Source organism: Podarcis erhardii (assembly GCF_964252035.2).
Source record: "Podarcis erhardii genome assembly, chromosome: 3".
NCBI lineage: Eukaryota > Metazoa > Chordata > Lepidosauria > Squamata > Lacertidae > Podarcis > Podarcis erhardii.
The window spans coordinates 70,871,798-70,896,063 of record NC_138507.1 but is presented as its reverse complement, the minus strand read 5'-3'; the positions used below and the strand labels follow the sequence as shown (position 1 = coordinate 70,896,063).

Genomic DNA, 24,266 nt, shown 5'->3' with positions numbered 1-24,266 from the left:
TAATGTTCAAGGATGCGAGTCCAACATTTGCAGGGCCACATTTTCCTCATTCCTGATAAAAGAGGTGGATCAATTAAATGCATTTTATTTCCATAAGGCTTTGACAGGATCTCCTGCTTAATAGTAAACATGTTGCAGAGAAAGTTGCAGAAGCCATCTGGTGGCCAGCACAGGAATAGCCTCTTTCTAGGAAAACAGCTGCACAACTCAGTTTGAGTACATATGTGAATGGCAAGGGTAGATAGCTGCTATCAGGAAGAAAAAAAGTATATGTTCTGTCTAGTATATCAACCTGATTTTTATTTTCTGCATACATGCCTATGAATTGGGTCATGTGTGATTCTAGTTTCCAGAAATACCTTTTCTTTGAAGTGAAGACTTCCTCTAATATCATGCACTCTGCCAATCAGTGACTGGGTATTTCTAGCCATTCAGTGTCCACGCTGGAGTGCTGAATGTCAACAGCATAATATTGAGTTTTAGATCAGGCATTATAGACTACGGGGGCCTTTAGTTCTGTGCCAATCCCTGAATTTGCTGGTGGACCCTTTTGTGGAGGGGATAGGGTTTTCTCCCCCCTTCTCCTTCTGCTCCTCCCTTCTGCTATGGGAATAGCCATGTGTGTTTACAGTTCACATTGAGTCTTGATCCAGCTAAAGTTTGTAATTACCAAATGCCCCTGAAACTGGTGGAGCAAGTTACAATTAAATAAAACCTGTTTGAAAACAATGTGGGTTAGTTCCCACCAAGTTTGGCTCAGAGTAGGCCAACTGAACTTGATTACCCAAGTTAGTAATGGCTATTAATTTCAATGGGTCAGCTCTGTCTTACAATGGGAACTGCCTTGTGAATCCCGATTCACTTTAGCTGGATTGTGGCCTCCCTGTCTCAGCCATCTCTGTCCAAAAATGCCCAGGCAGGTGGAGGGAGGAAAGGAGACTCTGGATAAGGTTTGCTTTTCTTCCCTACCTTTTGGGACCTACCTCCCATGTCATTCTTCTGGTTACTTATTAACACTTTCCCTTCTTCCTTCCATCTCCACTACCTGAAATATTTGGTTTTTAGCCAAAGCAAGAGAGAGGCTGGGTATTTGATTCAGTAGCTTGTTGGGTAGGTAGCAGTCTTTAGGTGGATCTTCCCCCAAGCCATTTCTCCTAAGTAGCACAGCTCCTTTCAGCAATGTCAGCCTTGATAGAATGTGTTTTTATAAGAGCATGAACATGTGTCTTTGAATTGTGCATGTGTCTCAGTGTGCATGGATGTGTCTGTGCCTTTCTTTCCCTTTCTTTCTCTTCCCTCCTTGTTTCTAGGACCCTGCTAGGTGACTATTGGTTAAGGACCTTGGAGGAGGCTTGAAGCTAGTAAGTGAAATTGCTTGAGCTTATCCAGTAGCCAAGACTCTCCAAGGGATACTAGCATGATGTGATGGAGGTGGGGTTGGATACTGTGGCGGCTGAACATGTGCTTTCATTCCTCTTCTCCACTAAGGTGCCGTCGAAAACCCAATTACATTTTTTAAAAAATCGATAACAATTGAGGTTCCTGTTTAAAGCATCCAAGAGCGTAGCTTCTTCCCAATTTGTTTCCTCTTTATCTTGAAAGGTGACTTCATTTATTAACTTGATACCCTAGGGATGGCATATGGGCAAGTTTCTTAATTATAGCGAAACAGTAACATGCTGCAAACTGCCCCATATCCAGTGTAGCTGAAGAAAGAACAGCCTTGAGGTTGAGAAAAGGCCTGAACAGAGCCATGTCTCAGTGTGGAAACTAGGCTTGAGGGTCTGTTGCAGCAATTATCATGGTCAATTGCATGAGAATTCACTGAGAACAAAAATTGGGCAATGCCAGTGACTTATGGTTAGATTGTGCCTTTGCAGAATAGCATATAGAAGAGGTTATGTTGCTACTATTATGTGGTGGTGGGGATTGGGAATGCCAGGGGGCAATTTGCATTCCTGTCCAGTTCAGAGTGGCCAAACTAATAGGTTTCTAGCATTCACTGACCCTGTAGAGTACTGAGTAGTTGGGGCAGGGTTTTGAATTGTGCTGACTGTAACAGGAGTATTCTAATTTTGAATTAGAGTAATTCATGGAGGATAATGCTCTCCATGGCTCCACGGTTGGAGGTGGTATGCTTCTGAACACCAGTTGTTTGAAACCGCAGGCACGTGCTGTTTCACTCATGGCCTGCCAATGGGGTTGCCATAGGCATCACGTTGGCCACTGTGAGAACAGGATGCTGGACTAGATAGGCTATTGACCTAATGCTTGCTGTTACATTCTTCTCCTTGCTGGGTTTTAATATTTGATTATGACCTGTCTTCCTAAGGATGTTGTTTTAGAGATTGAGGTGCATGATGCAGTTGAAAATAGTGATGCAAAGTTCCCTTTGGTTTCATTGGGAGAAAGGCATATAGTAGAATCTCTTCCACATAAACCAAAGTCCTTGGTTTTGCCTTGATTGTGCTCTAGTTTTCTAACTCTTCAACTTTTGTAGCCATGGATGCAAGTTTGCAAAAATCACCACACAAGGACTACTTAGCTGGATTCCTTATGTCACAAACTGACTTGTCAAAGTGGGATTCTTCAGGGCCCACTGCTATAGCCCTGAGCAGCAGCAGTTTCAGTTTGGGAGGATATGGCTTAATTGCCAGGATCTTGTGGCCTTTTTATTAATATGGAACACCAACAGCCACCTTAGCATGTAAAAGCCACAGGTGAAGAAAACTGCAGCATTGCATGTGAGCCTGTCTGGCACACAGTTTGTCTTAAGGCTTGCATGCCACTTGTGGAATTATTTGTACAAGTCAAATGTATTTTCTGCTTGCAGTTCTTATGCTCACAGGTGTAACTTAACTTGATCATCTATTTAAGTCCTTGGAAAACTATATGAGGTAGATGTGATTTTCTAAAAGTACAGACTGGATCTGTATGTTATTGTCTCCAGTTTTCATAGTTGGATACCTTTGGTGGCTAGTCCTTTGCTCTAGAAAGCTAGTTATGGTGACATGTCATGAAGTCCGTACGATCAGAGTTGCTGGACAATCATCCAATCTGGCAGATTCCAGTCAAAGAGCTCTCTCTATTTCTTAGCCTATGCTGACTTTTTGAGAAAAAGTTGTGACTGAATGTAGCCTTACTGGTACATACAGGATTTTACAGCTGAACAATAAAATAAACATTGTGGTGTCAAAAAGTTTTTGACAGTTGTTTACAGGCTCATCATGCTGGCCTATCTGGGTTCCATTTTATGAGTTCACTGAAGGGGGGAACTATACTTTTCTCTCTTAAAAAAATGCCTTATAGAAATACCATTATTTGTACTAAGATACCTGCATGCAGGCTGAAATTCAGTTGGCACTATTCCTGCAAGTTACAATAATAAAATGTTAGAACTTAAAACAGTTAACTTGTGTGCTTAGCAGATGGCATATGCATGCATTATTGTGAACTAGTGCTAGGCCAAGACATTCCTGTTCATCCACCAACTTTTTGAGTGCTGGCAGAGTTGCACTTCTGCTCTCATCAGGTTTTGGCCTATTAGCTGCTGGCCAGCTGTACGACTTCAGATTAAAATGTTTGGTTTTTCTCACAACATCCCAAATTGTCAGTGGTGCTCACTCTTCTTCACAGAACATTCTGAGGTGCTTAGCTGTTTAAAAGATAACACACTAGGCTCTTCTGAATGCCTGAAGGCAGACTTGCGGTGGGCTGCACTTCTCTCTTGACTGGTGATTAATGAAACTATCCTATTCTTCTTCTTATTTCAGCTACTGTTGGTAGTCGATGGATGATAGGAGTTACGGAAATAAACAAAGGCTCGACTTACGGCAACCACGGCCACAAGGAAAAATGAAAGTGAAAGCTCCAGAGACTGCTTCATACCCAAAGGGAACATGCACACCTCCTGTGGACTGCAGTGTATCATTCTCCTTCAAATCTATGGAAGCCGAATGCAGTGAGATGGCCATGAATTCATTCTCTTTGCCCCTTATTCCTCCAACTTGCAGGGGATATTGGTTCATATTCTGCACATTATTTTCAAATTTCCCCCTATTCAAATTAAGGAAAATATGCAATGACGGTGTAGCAAGCATCTGAAGGAATTGATGATCAGTTTCTTCTTACTTCTTCCCCATAATCTTTAGCGGATTAACACTGTCAATCCGTTTTAGTCGTTTTATAAGAAAGTGAAATTTATTTTCTCCAGAAAGTAAGCCTTATCACCCGTGAATTTGTTCAATCCCTTTTAAAAACTGTCTGAAGTTAGCCATCACACATTGAGGCAAGTTTCATTGTTTAATGATGTGCTGTGTGTCATTCTCCCTTTCGTCTGTCTTTAATTTCTTACCATCCAGTTTCATTGGATGACCCTGAAGTCTAGTATCATGAGAGGAAGACATACATTTCCACACCAGGCGTACTTTTTCTACACCATAAATTTGTGTCTCCTCCCTCTTGATTTTTCCCTAAATAACCTCCAGTGTTGATCTTACTTCAGCCCCCTGATAATTTCAGTTGCCCTTTTTGTGTGTTATACAGCTCTACAGTGTACTTTCTAAGTTTCAGTGACCAGAAATGTGCACAGCATTCCAAGTTTGGCAATATATTTTTCTATAAAGGAAGTTTTATTCTCAGCCCTATAGGCCCTTTTCACAGCAGTTGGGTACAGGGCTGTCTTTTATTGGGCTATCCACTTTGCCCATAAAGACCTTCCCAGTTACTGTCAAATTTGACCCCAGCACTGTATATGTAAAGTTAGCATTGGGGACAGTAACTTTTTACAGTTAACTTTATTGCTCATTCACCTCTTTCAGAACTCTCTGTAGTCCCTTTTTGTTTTTAACCACTCTGAATAATTAGGTCATATTATAAACTCTGACATGTCGCTGCTCATCCCTATGAAAAAGTAAAAAAAAACCCACCACCCACTCCAATACAGATATTACCGGGGACCCCATTTACATCCCTCCACTATGAGAACTGTACGATTAGTCTGAGGCTCTGCTTCCTGTCACTTAACCAGTTACTGATCCTTGAGATCTTACCTGCTCCTTTGCCATTATTTCTAAGATGGTTCAGAGCTTTTGTTGAGGGACTTCATCAGAACATTTTGAAAGTCCACATGTCTTGTTGACACTCAAATTAAGGGATAGCGAGACAGGACTTGGTCTTCTGAAGGGTTATGTTCAGCAAGAATTGTTGTTCTGCAGATAAAGTTGCCCTGGAACAGGCGTTACATTAAGTGGTCTGTAATTTCTTGGGCCTTTTTAAAAAATTGTGTTACATGAACTGCTTCTTTGGTGCAGAGGTGGGTGCCTTTGGCAGTGGGGCTCAGCACTTCATCAGCCGGCAGCTCCCAAGAAGCTTGGACCTTTCAAGCTTGCCTTACTTTTCTAGATTAGGAAAGCCCTGTTGAAACATAGTAGTTCCTGTTTGGAAGTGACAAATTTCCCTTCACCAACTTTTGCCCCAAATATCACTGTAGAATTCATGCAGGCGCAGAGAAGGTAACCTGTGCCAGAATGAATGAAACTGGCTGACATCACTTGTAGAAGGATCCATTCCGTTAGGGAAGAACCTCAAGATTTTGTGGGTGATGTCTTAGTGTAGCTTGGCTGTCACCACAGTAGCTATGCAGTCAATATATAAATGTACCATATTATCAGCAAAATGGACAAGTGTTGAAGAAATGGGTGATGCAACCTGTTAGAAAGACTGCTGTTCATTAAATGCTGAATGTGTTTACATTCATTGTGTGTAAGTCTGCAAAGACTGATGGGGGTGTACAGTAACATTGCCAGTGCCTTTAGAAATTGTGTGGGAAGGTAAGGGTTTGAAGTGCAGGTATCATAGGCACCATATGAAGAGAAGCCGTACCTGCCTTTTAATGAGTATACGAAGACTCATTTGGAGTTAAAAGCTGGTGATTTTTAACTGTGTATCATAGGACAGGAATCTTTACAAGCTACTTTCCTTGTTACAAGTACTAGGGTTTTGTTTTCAGTTTTTTGTTTTTGTTTTGCTCTGAGTAAAGGATCTACAGTGGTACCTTGGGTTAAGAACTTAATTCGTTCTGGAGTTCTGTTCTTAACCTGAGGTACCACTTTAGCTAATGAGGCCTCCTGCTGCGGGATTTCTGTTCTCATCCTGAAGCAACGTTCTTAACCCGAGGTACTATTTCTGAGTTAGCAGAGTCTGTAACCTGAAGTGTGTGTAACCCGAGGTACCACTGTATCCAGAATACAACACTTTAAGCATGTTTGAGAAATCACTTGTTCTCAAACGTACTTAATCTGGGCTAGATCATGTACTTGGTAAGCATATTTGACCTTATAATAATAATAATAATAATAATTTATTATTTGTACCCCGCCCATCTGGCTGGGTTTCCCCAGCCACTCTGGGCGGCTTCCATAAAAACCAGAAATACACTAAAATATCACAGATTAAAAACTTCCCTGAACAGGGCTGCCTTAAGATGTCTTCTGAATGTCAGGTAGTTATTTATCGCTTTGACATCTGATGGGAGGGCGTTCCACAAGGCGGGTGCCACTACCGAGAAGGCCCTCTGCCTGGTTCCCTGTAGCTTTGCTTCTCGTAATGAGGGAACCGCCAGAAGGCCCTCGGCGCTGGACCTCAGCGTCCGGGCAGAACGATGGGGGTGGAGACGCTCCTTCAGGTATACTGGGCCGAGGCCGTTTAGGGCTTTAAAGGTCAACACCAGCACTTTGAATTGTGCTCGGAAATGTACTGGGAGCCAATGTAGGTCTTTCAAGACCGGTGTTATGTGGTCTCGGCGGCTGCCCCCAGTCACCAGTCTAGCTGCCGCATTCTGGATTAGTTGTAGTTTCCGAGTCACCTTCAAAGGTAGCCCCACGTAGAGCGCATTGCAGTAGTCCAAGCGGGAGATAACTAGAGCATGCACCACTCTGGCGAGACAGTCCGCGGGCAGGTAGGGTCTCAGCCTGCGTACCAGGTGGAGTTGGTAGACAGCTGCCCTGGATACAGAATTGACCTGCGCCTCCATGGACAGCTGTGAGTCCAAAATGACTCCCAGGCTGCGCACCTGGTCCTTCAGGGGCACAGTTACCCCATTCAGGACCAGGGAGTCCTCCACACCAGCCCGCCCCCTGTCCCCCAAAAACAGTACTTCTGTCTTGTCAGGATTCAACCTCAATCCATTAGCCGCCATCCATCCTCCAACCGCCTCCAGGCACTCACACAGGACCTTCACCGCCTTCACTGGTTCTGATTTGAAAGAGAGGTAGAGCTGGGTATCATCTGCATATTGATGGACACCCAGTCCAAACCCCCTGATGATCTCTCCCAGCGGCTTCATATAGATGTTAAAAAGCATGGGGGAGAGGACGGAACCCTGAGGCACCCCACAAGTGAGGGCCCAGGGGTCTGAACACTCATCCCCCACCACCACTTTCTGAACACGGCCCAGGAGGAAGGAGCGAAACCACTGTATAACAGTGCCCCCAGCTCCCAGCCCCTCTAGACGGTCCAGAAGGATGTTATGGTCGATTGTATCAAAGGCCGCTGAGAGATCCAGCAGAACTAGGAAACAGCTCTCACCTTTGTCCCTAGCTCGCCGGAGATCATCAACCAGTGCGACCAAGGCAGTTTCAGTCCCATGATGAGGCCTGAATCCCGATTGGAAGGGATCCAAATGGTCCGCATCCTCCAGGCGTGCCTGGAGTTGTTCAGCAACCACGCGCTCAATCACCTTGCCCAAGAATGGAAGATTTGAGACTGGGCGATAGTTGGCCATACTGGCCGGGTCTAAAGATGGTTTTTTAAGAAGCGGTTTGATGACCGCCTCTTTCAGCGGATCTGGGAATGCTCCCTCACAGAGGGAAGCATTCACCACCCCGCAGAGCCCATCGCCCAGCCCTTCCCGGCTTGCTTTTATTAGCCAGGATGGGCAAGGATCCAGGAGACAGGTGGTTGGTTTCACGCGTCCAAGCAGCCTGTCCACATCCTCGGGGGTAATGGATTGAAATCGATTCCATGCAACTTGACCAGACAGAGCTCTAGCACTCTCCCGCCCCAGCCCTGCTCCCACGGTGGTGTCTAGCTCCTTCCGAATATGAGTGATTTTATCTGCAAAAAACTTTGCAAAATCGTTGCAGGAGATCTTGGGGTCTTTACAAAGCCCCGGTGGTAAAGGTGGTTCCGTTAAATTACGAACCACCTGAAAAAGTCTCCTGCTACTATTTTCTGCAGATGCAATAGAGGCGGTGAAGAAAGTCTTCTTCGCCGTCGCTATCGCCACTTGGTAGGCTCGACGTTGAGCTCTAACCTGTGTCCGGTCAGATTCGGAGTGAGTTTTTTGCCACCGACGCTCTAGCCGTCTCAGCGATTGTTTCATCGCCCTCAGCTCCGAAGAAAACCACGGAGCTGTCCGGGCTCCATGCAATCGGAGAGGGCGCTTCGGAGCCAGACAGTCGATAGCCCTGGTTAACTCCGCATTCCAGCGGGCCACCAGGGAATCAGCTGAAAGGCCATCAACATGGGATAAGGCATCCCCTACCACTCTCTGGAAACCATTTGGATCCATTAAGTGGCGAGGGCGGACCATCCGAATTGGTCCCACCTCCCTGCAGAGGGGAAGGGTCGCGGAGAAGTCCAGTTGCACCAGGAAGTGATCTGACCATGGCACTTCTTTTGTTTCACTTTTACTTAGTGTCAGATCACCCACGTCACTAGAGGTGAACACCAGGTCTAAGGCATGTCCATGACTATGAGTTGGGCCAAACTTATTCAGGGACAGCCCCATGGAGGCCATGCTTTCCACGAAGTCCCGAGCAGCCCCTTGTAAGGTCGTGTCGGCATGGATGTTAAAATCCCCTAGGACAACCAAACTAGGTGTCTCCAGGAGAAAATCCGCCACGACCTGAAGCAGCTCAGACAGGGAATCCTTGGTGCAGCGGGGAGGTCGGTACACCAAAAGGAATCCTGTACTGCCCCTATTGCCCAACTTCCAGAACATGCACTCAGAAAACTGGATCTTCCCAGTAGGACGCCTGGTGCAAGCTAGTGACCTTACCAACAAAACCAATAAATAATAAAACTGCTAGTAGCACTAAGCAAAGCAGGGTCCAGGTATGGTTTCAAATTGGATGGGGGGCCACGTGTTGGACTAGATGACCCTACAAGTGTACTATTTTATACCCTGCTTTTTCCTTTGTCTGTTTGGGTTTGGTTATGTGTAGGAGAAAATGCAGGAGATATTTGGATGTCTACTATAAATCATTTCAACAATATCTGAGGCCTGAACTGGTGGTGGATAAGTGACAGTGGTCTGTTGAAGGTGAGAAAGTTATGTAAGTGTATACTTGGACCTAGCTATCAATAACCACCAGAAGCAAATATTTGGTTTTTTCCCCCATTGTGCTTTTGTCATAATTTGACAAAAGAAGGGAGAGAAAATAAAAAAAATGTTTTTTTGCAACGAAAGCAAAACCTTTAAGTCTTCATTGAAAAAGGGGGTGTACAACAGTGATGGAACCAAAGACCATCTTGCCAGTCATATATTTTCAGGATGTGCTGTTAAGTTAGTCACATTCTGGAGGGGGGGGGTGAACATATTTTGATTAGTGATGTTGCTTTTACTCTTTACTACAGAGCTCCATGAGCTGAGCAGCTGTTCAGAACTGAAATGCTGCTGCTGCCCTAGTGCTTTTTGCTTGCCCTCTGTCAAGTTCAAGGAAGTCCAGTGGTTCTTAACCTACCCCATCTTTACACAAAAAACAAACAGCAATGAGACCAAACCTGCACATTTGTCCACACAAACTCCTTGTCAGCAGTGACTCAAGTAACTATTCAAGATTCAAGCCTACAGTCTGCATGCAAACATGTCAGAGTGAAGGATCTGGTCCTATCCAAACATTTGTTATAGGGAAGAATTTGATGTTCTTACCCTGTAGCCTGAAGAGAAACATAAAAAGTTCTACTACTTGCATTTTGCTGAATACTTCGTTAAGCAACTCAGAAGGCGATAAAAAAGCTAGCTCGTGAATCTGTCGCTGACTGGGATACAGACTATGTGTGGTCTTTGTTATCTTAAAAAGCCCCAGAACCAATGGGGGAAATAGAATGTCGGCAAGCTTCCTTATAAAATTCCATTCTCCAAGGTGTATGTTTCTGTATGTGTTACATTCTTGGGGGGAAATGCAGTTTCTGCCTCAGCTGCTCCTGACTTTTGGATTATTTTTTCAGAATGTTAAATTTCACCACTTTTAAAACCATGTTGATGCATGCTAATTAGAATTCCCCCTCTCACACCTTATGACTATTGCAGCATGGAGCAAACTCCTCCTCACTGCCACTTAATGGAACAAGCTGTGGCCACAACAGAGGGCCAATGCAATTAACCCAGTCCATAAATACCAACAAGGAAACAAGAGGAGTCTGTTTACACAGTTACTAGCTAATTAAATGCAGAGGAATTACACAACAAACATGGCGTTAAGTGACCCTTACCTACACTGAGCTTCCTCTGAGGAGCGTATTTCTAGGATGACTGATCTGCTTCCAAAACACACAAGCAGTGATCCTCGGACACCACTGAGTCAGTAAAAAGTTTTTAATCATAGTATCATGCATAGGTTGTTCATAATTACCAACAGCCCAAAAGCATCAGGACTGCATTATGAATCTCAACTTTCTGGCAGAAGTATGAATATGCTTAGAAAAGGCACATACCTCACCTGTGAATAGTAGCAGAGGTGTGTTGTTCAGTCTGGGCACAACACTGAGCCAGTTTCCCTATCAGCAAGGCCTGTGCCAAGCCCCTAAAATATTCATTTTAAACAGTAGTTTAAAAAGCAGTTTGGAACTCAGCCAGCTGGACCCTCTGATGTTTGGGAACTACACTTGCCTTTGGCTCATTTCCCAGAAGCAACCTTTTGGAAGAGGGTTATCGTTATAAAAGAAATTACTTTCATACCTGATTCATTCCTTGCACTTCCTCAAATTCTTCTGACTGCAGTGAGAGTTGGAGGCATAAATAGTCGAGGTTTTGTGATGATCTGTTATGCTTATTTTGACATTCTGAAAACCTAAAATTTGAACATGTACATTTAACACTGAATCCAAGCTCTCCACAAGTGGGCAGGTAATGAGAAAAGTTATCACCTGAGATTGAAAGGGTACTTGCCAAAATAACAAAATTTGACTCTGGTTTGGTGTATTAAAGCAATTTCGTATTGTCTTGTTAAGTATCAGTGTTCACACCCCATGAACAACTGTATGTTTTAAAATTGCCTTAACAAAAATAATATTAAATATTATGTTTATACAAAAATAAAGATGTTAAAATAATGAATGTTTAGTTTGTAATTTTTATGAATCTACATTACCCAATAACTTCAAACTGGTAAGACAGAAGAGGTCCAATATCTGGCTTGCTTTTTAACCCCCCCCCCCCCAAGTTCAGCTTGAAACAATATAATGGAAGCATTCAGTTGTCTTTGCTTTTAAGAACAAATAATATATTCTACTGTGCTCTTCACTGTTTACAGGTTTTTAAGATGCCACTGCCAAGCATCCACCTCAAACACTTGGGCTGATTAATACAGCCCAGTTTGTGACCCACACAATGAACACAATCGATGGCCTGCTCATCTGAAGACTTCATTATATTATGATTACAGTGGTACCTCAGAAGTTGAACAGAATCCTTTCCAGAAGTCTGTTCGACTTCCAAAATGTTCGGAAACCAAGGCGTCAGAAAACGTCCAAAACGTTCGGAAACCAAGCCAGTCAGAAGCCAGGGAAGCCACATCAGACATTCCGGTTCCAAAGACTGTTTGCAAACTGAAACACTCACTTCTGGGTTTGCGGCGTTTGGGAGCCAAAACATTTGACTCTCAAGGCATTTGCAAACCAAGGTATGACTGTACAGTCTATTCTTGCTATTTGCACATGATGACCACCACCACCAAGGGATTAGATTTGGTCTTGTCATGTCATCCCAAGCAGTTTTACTTTTTTATACCTAAAAAGGATCTTTTCTGAAACAAAACAAAAGTTATGAAGGCAAATACAGCACAAATGCTTAGTAACTAGCATCAGAGAGGGAGACACATCAGAGAGGGCGAGGGAAGACACATAAGAAAATCACAAAAGCAGCCTTTCAAGATTCACTTCTGTAATGAATAACAAAAGACCTGAAAGTTGAATGTTGTAGAATTATCAAAAGAACTTGGCTATTAAAGGTTACGGGTCTTAAAATGCCACCAGAATTATACCTGCACATGAAATGTGTTTTAGGATCGATAAGTAAGCGCCAGTTACTTCAAACTTCAGACTGGGAAGAGGACTAAAGAGCAGGTCAAGTCACAGTTGTGAACAAATCCTGAAGCTGCTACTTACCTTATCAGTAGACATAAATTGCAACGGTTTTGGTGATGTACACTATCGTTTAAGATCAATGAGCTAAACTAGAACATTAAAATGTTGCAGAAGTACTGTAAAATTACAGCCCTTGAAAGCGCTATCACAGAATTAACACATAACAGCTTCGAACAATGAAATAAAGAAAAAGACTTCCTAAAATAAACAATTTATTGAGGAAAGGCCTTTAGATTTCATCAAACAGCCTTTGCATAACAAATCAAGCTGGCCAATAAAAAAACAACAAAAAAGGTAGAAGTTCACAGTCAGTGCACTCAACAAACAGGAGAGTAAAAACAAGGTTCAGAATACCTGATATAACACTAACCTTTGCTTTTTTTCGAACCTAGAAAGTTCAAAAATACTACATATTAACTTTACAGTTCTCAGCCATATGAGAAATGGAGGCGAAGGAACAAAAATAAGGTCATGGTCCATTATACAGTAGTAATGGCACTTTCACGGAAACATGCAGCTTCTTTGAACTCATGGGCATCGTCCCAGGAGCAACGCCCACCAAAGGAAAATGAATGAGAGCAGCAGTAGAAGTGACGCTGGTCACCTGTGCAGTCTTCAGTCATGGAAACTTTTGAACTGTATCCTGGGTCTCAGCATAGTCTTTATGTAAATATTACATACAGTAGTGATTAAGAGATACTTCACCAGAGAACAGGAGGCCACGTATTGTGCATAACTTCATTCTTCATCTGTACACACCTGGGATGGGTTATAGTGACCAGGAGAAAACAAAAATAATCAAATTTACTGTGCACAGGTTCAATGAGGGCTCTGCAGCTCTCTGTAAAGACAGCACTGCTCATTCATTTACAGGTAGGTAGCCGTGTTGGTCTGCCGTAGTCAAAACAAAATAAAAAAATCCTTCCAGTAGCACCTTAGAGACCAACTAAGTTTGTTATTGTGTGCATGCATACTTCTTCAGATACACACATGATCATTCACATTGATCATGAGACCTCTGCCGCTGAAGATCAATAGGCAAAATGATGGTTACCAGTGACACAAGGGGTCAGGACATCGGATGTTAACCAGAAGGTTGCGGTTTGAGCCCAGCCAGGGATGGCTGTAGGCAGGATTCCTGCATTGCAGGGGGATGGACTCGATGACACCCATGGTCCCTTTGAACTCTTAAAATTCTTTGATTCCATGAAAACATTCCATTTTCATTTCTGAATGGAGTGCCCAACACCAAAGATGTTTGCTATGGTATCAGGCTTTCCCAGCTCATAATAGAATAATAATAATAATAATAAAAGTAATAGTAATAGTAATAGTAATAGTATTTTACCAAGAATTAAGCATGTTAATTAAATGTTTGCAATAATGTTTCATTGAACTCAATCATAGTGGATAAAAAAATCACCAGAAATGCACTATAACCTAAAACAGACTAGGCTGGCATTAACACCCAGAGAAAAGGCAGCTAGCTCCGAAAGGGCACACACTGCTCCTCTTCCAGTACTTTCCCCCATTGTGGGAGGAAATGGAACACTTGCATAGGGTTGCTTTTCCAGACGTATACTGGTGTGAATACTCACTCCCGTGGGGGATTTAACAAGATATATAATACTGAAATCACTTAAAATGTATTTAAACCATAACAACTCACTCTGGGACCTCATGGTCAAGGATGGATAAGAAAATCCATTAATAATAATTTGTTCTTTTAAAACTTAAAATTGTTTTAGTAAGCACTCCATGTCTCTTCCTTCTCCTCTCCGGTTGGCTATCTGTAGTCTTTTAAAGGCACGAAACCCTCAGTAGAATTGTGAGAGGAAAGTGGGGACATCCTGGCTCCCCACCTCCACACATAGGAAAAGGCCTCCAGGTAGAAAACCTTCTGTACTTGCACTGGCCAGGGATCCTACATGAGGACAGCATTTGTCCTCCAGCAGAAGGAGGGTAGTGGGCTGAGCAAGTGAGATGTGACAGAATGGGTGAAGCCAGCAAATATCACATGATATTATCACATGTCTAAGTAGGGCTTAAAGGAAGAAGGAAAGACTCTGCTGTAGTTTTTCAAGCTCTCATGTGATTACAGTCATGTGAAGGAGATGGCAATGTTTTACGGCGCTGCTCTCTAGATGGCATCCTTGAAGGCCCACATGCAAACTGCTGTCCATGTGTTGGTGCTGAAGTTCTGAAACACAAAACCTGCAATACCATGTGCATAGCCTCTCCACATGATCTAGGACCCTGGCCATTTTAGGGGTTTTAACTGTGTGGAGACACAAGGATAGAGCAGACTCCCTGCTTCAGAGTATCAGATCCAGCAACTGCCTTGTGCTCCTGGCCAGTGCAATTGTAACCTGAAGATAGATTCAGTTCTCTAACATCCCGATCCTATTCTTGATGGAAATTAGAACAAAACAAGTTAAACCAACCTTGACAAATGAATGGTCGAGGAGCTGGCTAGCTGTCCATCTCATCTTTGGCTCACTTTCCAGGCAGTGAGAAAGGAAGTCCTTTCCTTCTGGGCTTATCTTTTCTGGGATGGGAGGCTTATGGCCCATCCCTACTCTATACATTATCTGGAAGTTGTGCTCAAATTCATGCCAGGGCCTCTGCAACGAAGGAGGTGTATCAGTGTTGAAAGGGTAAGCTTGCAAATGAATTGATTTAACATAGGCTTGCTGCTGCATTTCTCCATGAGCAGCATAAAACCCTTGAATAGCATACTGTGCAAATTTCAATTCGGACTGCACTCAGGTCCTGCTTTTATGCTTCCCAATAGCATCTGGTTGGCCACGGTGAGAACAGGGTGCCAGACTAGATGGGCCTTTGGCCTGATCCAGAAGGGCTCCTCTTAGGATTTTAAACAAGTGCACAGTCTTATGGAGAAAAATTCTATCAGTATACACTGGCTGAGGAAGAGGAGTGGGGGGGGGAGAGTGCCCCATCCCCGGCAGCACGGTCCCGGTAGGGTGCCATCACGGCTGACCCCCACTTGCCCACACTGAGCACCACGCCCCTGCAGGCAGTGTGCCCCACCCCCAGGACGCATGCCAGCCCCGCCCCACCTTCTCTCCGCCCCCCCCCAGTGCTGAAGTATGAAGCTCCGCCACTGTCAGTATATAGAAAATTAGCTACTTCCCTGTTCCATTAAATACATTAACACTCAACCTGCACATCAAGGAGCATTACATAACAACTATATGGACCTCTATCCATATATATAATATGGGTATAATATGATACAGCTGTTTGCATAAATCCTACACACACACACACACACACACACACACACTTGATTACAGGTCTACATTATCAAAAATGAGGAAACAAAGCCCAAAATGAAATAGGATACAGAATAACACTCAAAGCAAAGAATGGCCATTCTGAAATGACAGAACCGTAGTGGATTACAACCTATTATTATCTTTCAAATATATTAGAGACTGGGGCATTCTGAAAAACGTGTTCCAGCAATAAGTGAAAATTGTTGGGATACAATTACACAGCAGTAAAAGCCCCAATAAATTATACTCAGCAGATGGGGAAGAGGTTCTGCTTTCTATACTGCAGTTATCAGATGCTCAGAACCGAGAGTTTTCTGTATTTCTTGGCTCTGGTAATGGCAGCAAACAAAACATTCTGTCCCCAAAACATTTCCCTACAACTCAGGGATGGCTTAATGCACATGCTGAATACAAAACGGGGCTTCAGTATTAGTTCAATTATTTTGAGTGCTTCTATCTTTGGACTTTTCTGCAGAGCACAGCATAGTGGATGTTTCACTAATATACAACATAAATGCAGTGGCTACATTCCAAACTGGGGGGAAATTTAACAGTCTAGTATCCTGTCCAGCCTGCCTCCCAAAACAGAAGCTCCTTCATAAATTATTAGTTTCTACACAGGAATTAAATCCGCATTGATACTACCACCTGATCTATGTATGTGGGGACAGTCAAATATTTGTGCTTCCAGTCACACACAGTTAACATACAGGTATTTTACTGAAAGGAGAATGAAGACAAATATATGGAGCAGACTTGATTATGTTCTCTCCATTATGAGAAATTTCATGGATGGCATTGGATAACAAGCTGAGATGCGCAACAGCCTTATGCCGGCATGTTCTATTTGGTGCTTTGGATGTAATGGGAAGCTATGATGAACTGCAGACACCCTGGCTTGTTGTGGTGCTAAGAAGAGTCAATACAGTTGGGCACAAAGCTTATTCACATCGCAGTTTATTAACCCAAAGTATCCACATCCAAAGCAGGCCTTTGTATGAGGAGAGCACACTGAGCAAATAAAACAGAGCTTTTATTTTATTATCCAAAATGAGTCCTTGTCCTCCTGCCTATATGACCTTTAATAGCAACACACACACACACACACACACACACACACACACACACACACAAAACACAACAACCCCAAGTACAATTCCTCAACAATTTTCTCAATTTCAGCCACAGGTTTTTTAGACAAAGTTGGGCATCTTTTGCCCCCAGGCCCCCATGCATACAGAAACACTATTTCACACATATGGGTCACAGGTTGTCCATATGTCTTTTAGACTACCATACAGCTTCATGAGTATTTGAGGTTGGCTTAATCTTGCACAATAACGCTTACCTTCCCAGTGACCATTTCAATCACAACACAGCCTAGACTCCAGATATCTGCTGCACGCCCATGGCCTTCTCCTTTAGCTCTAGTGATCACTTCAGGAGCCATGTATGCTTTGAAACAACACAGATAATCACATCAGATTATGTAACAAAAGGAAGAAGAGTCTTCTCCAAATGGGATTCATCTGAGAAACCAAATCATGTCCAACAGAATAGTAAGTTACCCATAAGTTTTGTCTTGCTGGCAAGCACAAATTGCTTATTTGATCATCAGCTCTCTGTTACAATGTGTTAAATGCACGTAGTCAATACTTTAAAAATATTTTCACAAGTTTAATACAAATCACCTCCAGATATTTTCTGCTAAACTAAAGAGTTACACATCCCAGTTTTGTACTTGCCCCAAGCAATGGAAAATTGCAAAACTGTGGTTATGCTGGACTGCTACAGAGCCAGAAATCCACATCTTTAAAATTCTCTTACACTAAGCAGCCGACAATAAGAATTTATGTCAACTTTAAACCGATGCCTACAAAACCAGATTTGTAGTTTAAAACTGATAGACATAACCAAATTATTTACTTGTGCAGCCGTTGATATAAAATGCTTTAGCCAATACCATTCATCTTTTTCAAAAACAAATAATGTTTCACATATAATTTGTTCCCTGTGCTCTGACTAAAGAGGAATAAACGTTTCATTAGTCTTCTGTTGCAGAGCAAGTGCGAAATGAGCTCCCAAGGTAAAGTCATTCTGCAAATTATTTAAAGATTTTTGAAATACAACTAGTACTGTCTAGAATGTCTAGAAAGATTTAGGAATAGAATTCATTTTTAGGAATAGATCTTTTAAAAATTAAATGTCCAAAGTGCATCACACACTCTCTGTTTTCATGACTAACAAATTGGTATTATCATCCCAGGGTATGGGATGGGTGAGGGGGCTGGAAGGGGCATGAAATCAGACACACCCACACAGTGATTTGTTTTTGCATTTTAATAATGTAAAGCACATCTGATCCTTTTTGTAAATGTTAACTTTGAAGCATGACAAGTCAGACTCAGAGTTGCCTATACTGACTGGCAGCGATTCCTCAGGGCCTCAAGTCAAGAGGTTTGTTCCCATACACAAGGGAATGTGTGCCAGTTGAAATGAATGGGTAAGCCAGCATGGGTAAGGCCAGGCACCTGACTATCAATGTGAACATCAGAGCTCACGTGCCCATAGCAAAACAATGCATCAGAGCAAGTGTCTACAATAACACATTTCATTGGTTTTAGTCAGTACACACAAGGAAACTTCCTTGGCATGTTCTCTATTACCTGCAGTCCCCAAAGTACTATTCACTTCGCCAGGCATCGTCTGTGTATTATTCTTTAATTTTACTGAGCAGCCAAAGTCTCCCAGCTTAATCAGCCCCGATGAAGTAAGAAATATGTTTGCTCCTGAAAGGGAGGGGGGAAGAGTGATTGATTCTTAAATAAAAAATTAGACAGGATTTAAAACCCAAAGGAGACAGTTTATTATAGAGTGATCACCCTAATTACTGGTCTGGAGGTCTTACTAGACAACCAGGCATAGATACAGTGGTACCTCGGGTTAAGTACTTAATTCATTCCGGAGGTCCGTTCTTAACCTGAAACTATTATTGACCACTTTAGCTAATGGGGCCTCCTGGTGCCGCTGCGCCGCCGGAGCATGATTTCTGTTCTCATCCTGAAGCAAAGTTCTTAACCTGAGGTACTATTTCTGGGTTAGCAGAGTCTGTAACCTGAAGCGCATGTAACCTGAAGTGTATGTAACCCGAGGTACCACTGTATCTACTTACAACTTGTGGAAACAGAAAAACTTTATTTTAGGTCCAAAAGAGTCTTTCACATAACCAGGAGCTGGGAGATACCCACTTCTTTGATTCATTTGCCAAAGCCTTTTTCCATAACCCAGCACACATCGACTCCCCAAACATGGAGGGATCTGTTATTACACCTCCCCCCACTCAGCACCATTTTTCTAAGGGAGGAACAAGAGAGAGAAGCTGCCATTAGGACTGCAGTTTCTCTACCCCACAAAACGCTAAACAGCATCTAATCTCTTTTTCCATCACCCTTAAAAGCCTTTAGCTGAGATGGAGAAAGAAGCTCAGCCCCCAAGCAGTCTAACTAGTGTTGCTATGAGAATTGAATGTAGTTTTTCTCCCTCATCCCTACCAGACAGCCGGACAGGAAGCATTCAGGCAGCTCTCCCCGACTGCCTGGGCTAGCTCCCAATTTCCTTTTTCTCCTTCTACAATGGAGACATGTATAGGAAAGTGGGGGTCGGTCCAATAGTCAGGGCACATCCTTCCAAATAGAGATGAGAGCACAAGAGTTCCCCTGTAGAGGCAATATGTAGGACTGTTCCCTCAATTCTTCTAGGAAGGAGAAGAGGTGCAGGCCAGCATGCTGTGTTTAGAGTCGAGAAGCAGCTCCTCACACTGCAAATGGATGCACAGCGGGCTGTCTCAGCAACTCTTACCCAAGCACGGGCCTATTTTCAAGCCTCTGCCCAAACTCCACAACTAGAGGCCAAGCAGCTTGTCGGACCTATGACTCATACCATCTTTTGGCACACACAAAGCAAGCCATTTGGGAAACACTTTCATGGGATAACAGTGACCTGATAAAGGAATTTCATTCCAATCCTTAGTTTATGATTGGCAGTGTTAAAACTCTGGCCCTAATGGTGACTTGGATTCCAAATGATGAAATGTAATGGCTAATCAAAGCTATGTAGCCAAGAACAGCTGCCTGTTGGTTATATTCTTTTTTCAGTGCCCAATCTCCTAAAATCTGAAGAGATACTGATTTCTTCATATACTTTTCTTTTATGTATGCTTATGCACAGTTGGGAATTAGTGTCTTGGAGCTTGCCTAACCCCCAGGAATGGGATCTACTAGGATCCAGTGGAGGATTCCCCCGGAGTACAGAGGTGGGGTAGCATTTTTTCACAGATCTCTCCCCTCAACTAGCCACCCTCCAATATTCTCCTGGGCCACCTCTAACCCTCCAGAGCAGATTTCAACAACTCGTGGTGGTGGCTACCAAATGCAGAAACCACCACCAGTAATACATTCTGGCCCCAGAAATAAGGTTCTGGACGCACTATTCCAGAAGGAAAAGGATGACACATTATGTTATAATGCTTTAAACTGTAAGTGATTGTAGAATGTTTGAACTGTTTGAGAATGCTTTTAAAAAAATTTTTTAAGGAATTGCAGGTGTGTTTGCTATCCTAGGCCCCTCTGGGAGGAAAAGCAGAATATGCATTAAATAATAGAATCACAGAATTGTAGCGCTGGAAGGGATCCCAAGATTCATTTTGTCCAACCCCCTGAAATGAGGGAAAGGAAATAAAGAAAGGTGGGGCAATCTCATTAACATGCGGTTTGCGTAGCTTTATATCCCCGAGTTTTGTTATATTCCCAAAGTTTGTTTTTTAAATGCAAACCTGCAGATCATCCCAGAGCAAAAAGGGAAATGAAAGAATTCAGAAGTGCTGCTTACCTTTGATGTCCCGGTGCACTATGCCATGTTCGTGCAGCACATTGATGGCCGTTGTGATCTGCTTAGTGTAAAGCCTAATGACATGCTCCTGGAGGCCCAGCCTTGACACTTCCTCTAGAGTTCCCTCATCACAGTATTCCATGAAGATGTACATTTCTTCCTATAGTTGGGGAACAAAGAAAGGAATCTGGTCTCATTGCATCTTCTGTATGCAGAGTAAGAGTCTTTCAAATATGCATGCTTCTGTAAGCTACGAATGCCTTGTGGTTTTGCCTGGAATGGTAGGTGCACAGCACAGTACCTTGTCCCGGATGTGTTCTATACAGGCAACAGCTGGTAAGGGGGGAAATGGCAACTGTCTGCTGTGGTGGGCTATGAAGATGGTTGCTAAGCATACCAGACAAAAGAAGTTTGGGCCACCATACCTAATGCAAGAGTGATGCTTTTATCTCATACAACATCCATAAGACTCTCTATGCTGCAACATAAAATATGCAGGGCCAGTGTAGACATGGTGCGATATCCATTTCACAGTAGGAACAGACTTTGTAGATTATCGAGTTCACCCGCTGCCTAATGCAGGAATCTTGAAACAAAAGCAACCCTGATAGATGCCGTTCCAGGCTCCACTAAAATACTTCTGCTGGTTTGGAAAACCACCTCCCCAAAACACTCTGTTCTATTGCTTAATCTCTCTTAAAATAAGTTTCTGCTAAGGTTTAACCAAAATCTGCTTCCTTGCAATTTCCACACCAGGCTTGTACCTGGTTGGTGTGGAGGTCACTTTGGTACTGCTAATGCAGTGGTTTGACTGCACTCCATTGTCTCTCGAGACAGACAGATGCCAACAAACTTCTAGTCCTACACTCTGAAGCAGACTGCAGAACAAGTCTGTTCCAAATCTAAACTGCCGCCCACTTCATGCTGCTGTTTGCTGTGGGTACCCACACTGTACCTGTATCCCCACCTCCAGCAGCTTCGGAGAGGAGGGATTTCAGTTAGGGCCATCTCTGCTCAGCCTCAATCCCAAACTGAACCTACTCCAGCTACTCCTTTTAAGCACATAAAATGACACAGAGAAGCTGGAGTATGATGCTTCCATATCACATCCAGTTTTGATTCTTAAATAGGAAGGGTGTTATTCGGCTCAGAGTAGACCCACTGAAGTTAATGGACATGATTCACTTAGGAACATGGATATCCCTGAGTTTACTCTGACTAGACTTAGCTGAAAACATCCCCAATTATGGTTCTGAACTATATCACACATCCACTGTTTCCACTGACCATGTACAGATGTGATGAAATGCAACTTGATAATATTAACGTGGCATGTAAAAGGGGGCCCAAAGGTTCTGTGTGTTCCTACAAATTTAACTGATTAAAGTTTGCGGACCTAACTTATTTGCATATGTCAGCAACTGAGGTTTGCTTACCCTGTGGAGTTCAACACCAAAGTACCGAACCAGGTTAGGATGCTTAATGCCTTCAAAAATTTTCAATTCATCTGCTGTTTCTTTGATTGTTTTGTGATCATTTGGTTGAAATCTTATCTGAAAAAACAGTGATTTTTAAAATTAACATTGCTGCTAATACAAAGCAAAAAATAGAAAAATTCAGTGTGTTTTATTAGTCTAGTACTTACTTCTTTCATGGCCATCAGTTCACCAGTGTCAACACTGATGCAGGTATACACTTTCCCATATTGACCTTCTCCTGCAGAATTGTAAGAATAATAACAGTGTAAGCAGCCTGAACATATTGCTGACGATTCTGCCAGTATGAACAATGACTCCTGTAAATATGTGTATGGATCCTCAATGTAACTTTTCTGTGTTCATCCTCTAATGGTATTAACTGAAACTGAGGCTTTGGGCAAGTTTAAATTGCTAGAACTTCCACACAGAGAAAGCTGCTTGGGCAAAGTCCCCTCTAGGTCATTTCAGAAGAACCTCCTTTGTAACAAATGCAAATTTGTACACACATCACTGAGTACACGAGTAAAATTTTCAACTGATTCCATCCATAAACTACAACAAGACTGTGATTACGCAGAAATGGAAGACCAGGTGATGCACACACATATATCCTCCTTCACAAAGATGATCATGCGTTTGGGGTGGGGGAAAGGGCAATCAGCCCAAGTGCTTCTCCATATACTACTGCACTGACATACTCAGCAGATGCTATCTTCAACAACAGTGCATTGAATATGCTGCTTGGGTTTCATGTATTGTAAAATAAACTGCAATTAGGAATACAGTTTACTGAAAAGCAGCTTACCAGAAACTTACCGATTTTGTTTCCTCTCTGCCACTTAAAAGTCACCTTTCTCAAGCCTACATGCATGACGTTATCGTAAGATTTGGGAGTGTTGCAAACTTGGCCAATAATATTTTTCTGCCTCATTTCTCGGTACCTCTTTTCTTCAAACAGCTGGACAGATTTCTGAACTGCCTCCATAGGTCCCTGCCTGGAAGCAGTGTCTAGGAATTAAGAAAGAAAGGGGGAAATCTTGAACAAGTCCTGTTATTGCAATTTCAATCCCTGGGAAACAGGCTGTAGAGCTGTCAGATCTCTGCCTGAAATCTCAATGAGTTGCTGCGAATCAGACAGTCAGTAGAGGGCTAACACAAGACAGCATCATACATGCGTGACTGTCTGGTATCAGCCAAACTTATCAACCTCAGCAGCAGTTAGAGAATGACTTTTAGACAAAAAAAAGCAAGCAGACTATAGAGAACCATTACTATATGAGTTTAAGATATGGTAAGCTGCAATGCTGATAAAACTCATAAGTCATTCTTTGTACACTTTAAATTTAGGCCATGAATGAGAATAGACAGGAACAAGTATTTACAGTGGTACCTCAGGTTACATACGCTTCAGGTTACAGACGCTTCAGGTTACAGACTCTGCTAACCCAGAAATATTACCTCGGGTTAAGAACTTTGCTTCAGGATGAGAACAGAAATCGTGCTCCGGCAGCAGGAGGCCCCATTAGCTAAAGTGGTGCTTCAAGTTAAGAACAGTTTCAGGTTAAGTACGGACCTCCGGAACGAATTAAGTACTTAACCGGAGGTACCACTGTATTGTCATCTCCCGCTAACCTTTTGCCATGCATGACTGAGGGGTTATGGTGCAGCAACTGTACCACCTCGGTTTCATGTGAAAAGGCATTTTCATCTTTGGGTTAGTTTGGTGCTTCTTGAAATGATTCAGTAAATGCCACAACTTTCTGAATCCTCCACCAGAATTAAGAGCTGTCAATGGCTGTCAAGTTTAAGTTTTGCACCAATATGCACATTTGTGTATACTAACAGAAATACATACATACATACATACATACATACATACATACATACATACAATTTTATTGGTTTTTGCACATGGTTTCCAAAAGTAACATCCCATCTTATACAACATAACAAACCTTTGGCTATCACAGCCTAGGATGTCCGTCAACCTCGACTAATGGTTTTCTAACTTTCTATCTGATTTTGCATTTTATTTTAATAGTTATTGCTATAAAATCCAAATCTTAAATAAACTCCTTTTTAGTCCTTTTTCGCAATAATTCATATAGTTCTCCTTACAAAACTTCTTGCAACCCTACAAGCCATGTACTAACAGAAATACAAGTCCATTTACTAGGAAGATATAGTTTGGCGAGAGCTTACAGCAAAACCAACTGGCATTGAGGGCACTCCT

General features: G+C 42.7%; 2 protein-coding genes across 10 annotated transcripts in view; one reads left to right on the top strand and one right to left on the bottom strand.

Moving 5' to 3' along the window:
• AGPAT4 (1-acylglycerol-3-phosphate O-acyltransferase 4) overlaps positions 1-11,337 on the top strand; it is a 41,666-nt gene extending 30,329 nt beyond the window's left edge. For 3 of the 5 annotated variants that reach the window (XM_081855194.1, XM_081855195.1, XM_081855197.1), the window contains one exon: positions 3,774-4,109. In XM_081855194.1, coding sequence (XP_081711320.1) covers positions 3,774-3,859 — 86 coding nt within the window. In that variant the 3' untranslated portion in view covers positions 3,860-4,109. Of the gene's footprint in view, positions 1-3,773; positions 4,110-9,227; positions 9,326-9,639 lie in introns of those variants that run through there. The other 2 variants (XR_014154795.1, XR_014154794.1) reach the window with 2 other exon arrangements.
• Positions 11,338-12,564: 1,227 nt separating this feature from the next.
• MAP3K4 (mitogen-activated protein kinase kinase kinase 4) overlaps positions 12,565-24,266 on the bottom strand; it is a 72,057-nt gene continuing 60,355 nt past the window's right edge. For all 5 annotated transcript variants that reach the window (XM_081855163.1, XM_081855159.1, XM_081855160.1 and 2 more), the window contains 8 exons: positions 22,850-23,041; positions 22,201-22,271; positions 21,992-22,108; positions 20,556-20,715; positions 18,335-18,457; positions 17,017-17,123; positions 14,814-14,993; positions 12,565-13,128 (listed from right to left, as the gene is read on the bottom strand). In XM_081855163.1, the coding sequence (XP_081711289.1) occupies positions 13,108-13,128; positions 14,814-14,993; positions 17,017-17,123; positions 18,335-18,457; positions 20,556-20,715; positions 21,992-22,108; positions 22,201-22,271; positions 22,850-23,041 (971 nt within the window). In that variant the 3' untranslated portion in view covers positions 12,565-13,107. The remainder of the gene's footprint in view (positions 13,129-14,813; positions 14,994-17,016; positions 17,124-18,334; positions 18,458-20,555; positions 20,716-21,991; positions 22,109-22,200; positions 22,272-22,849; positions 23,042-24,266) is intronic.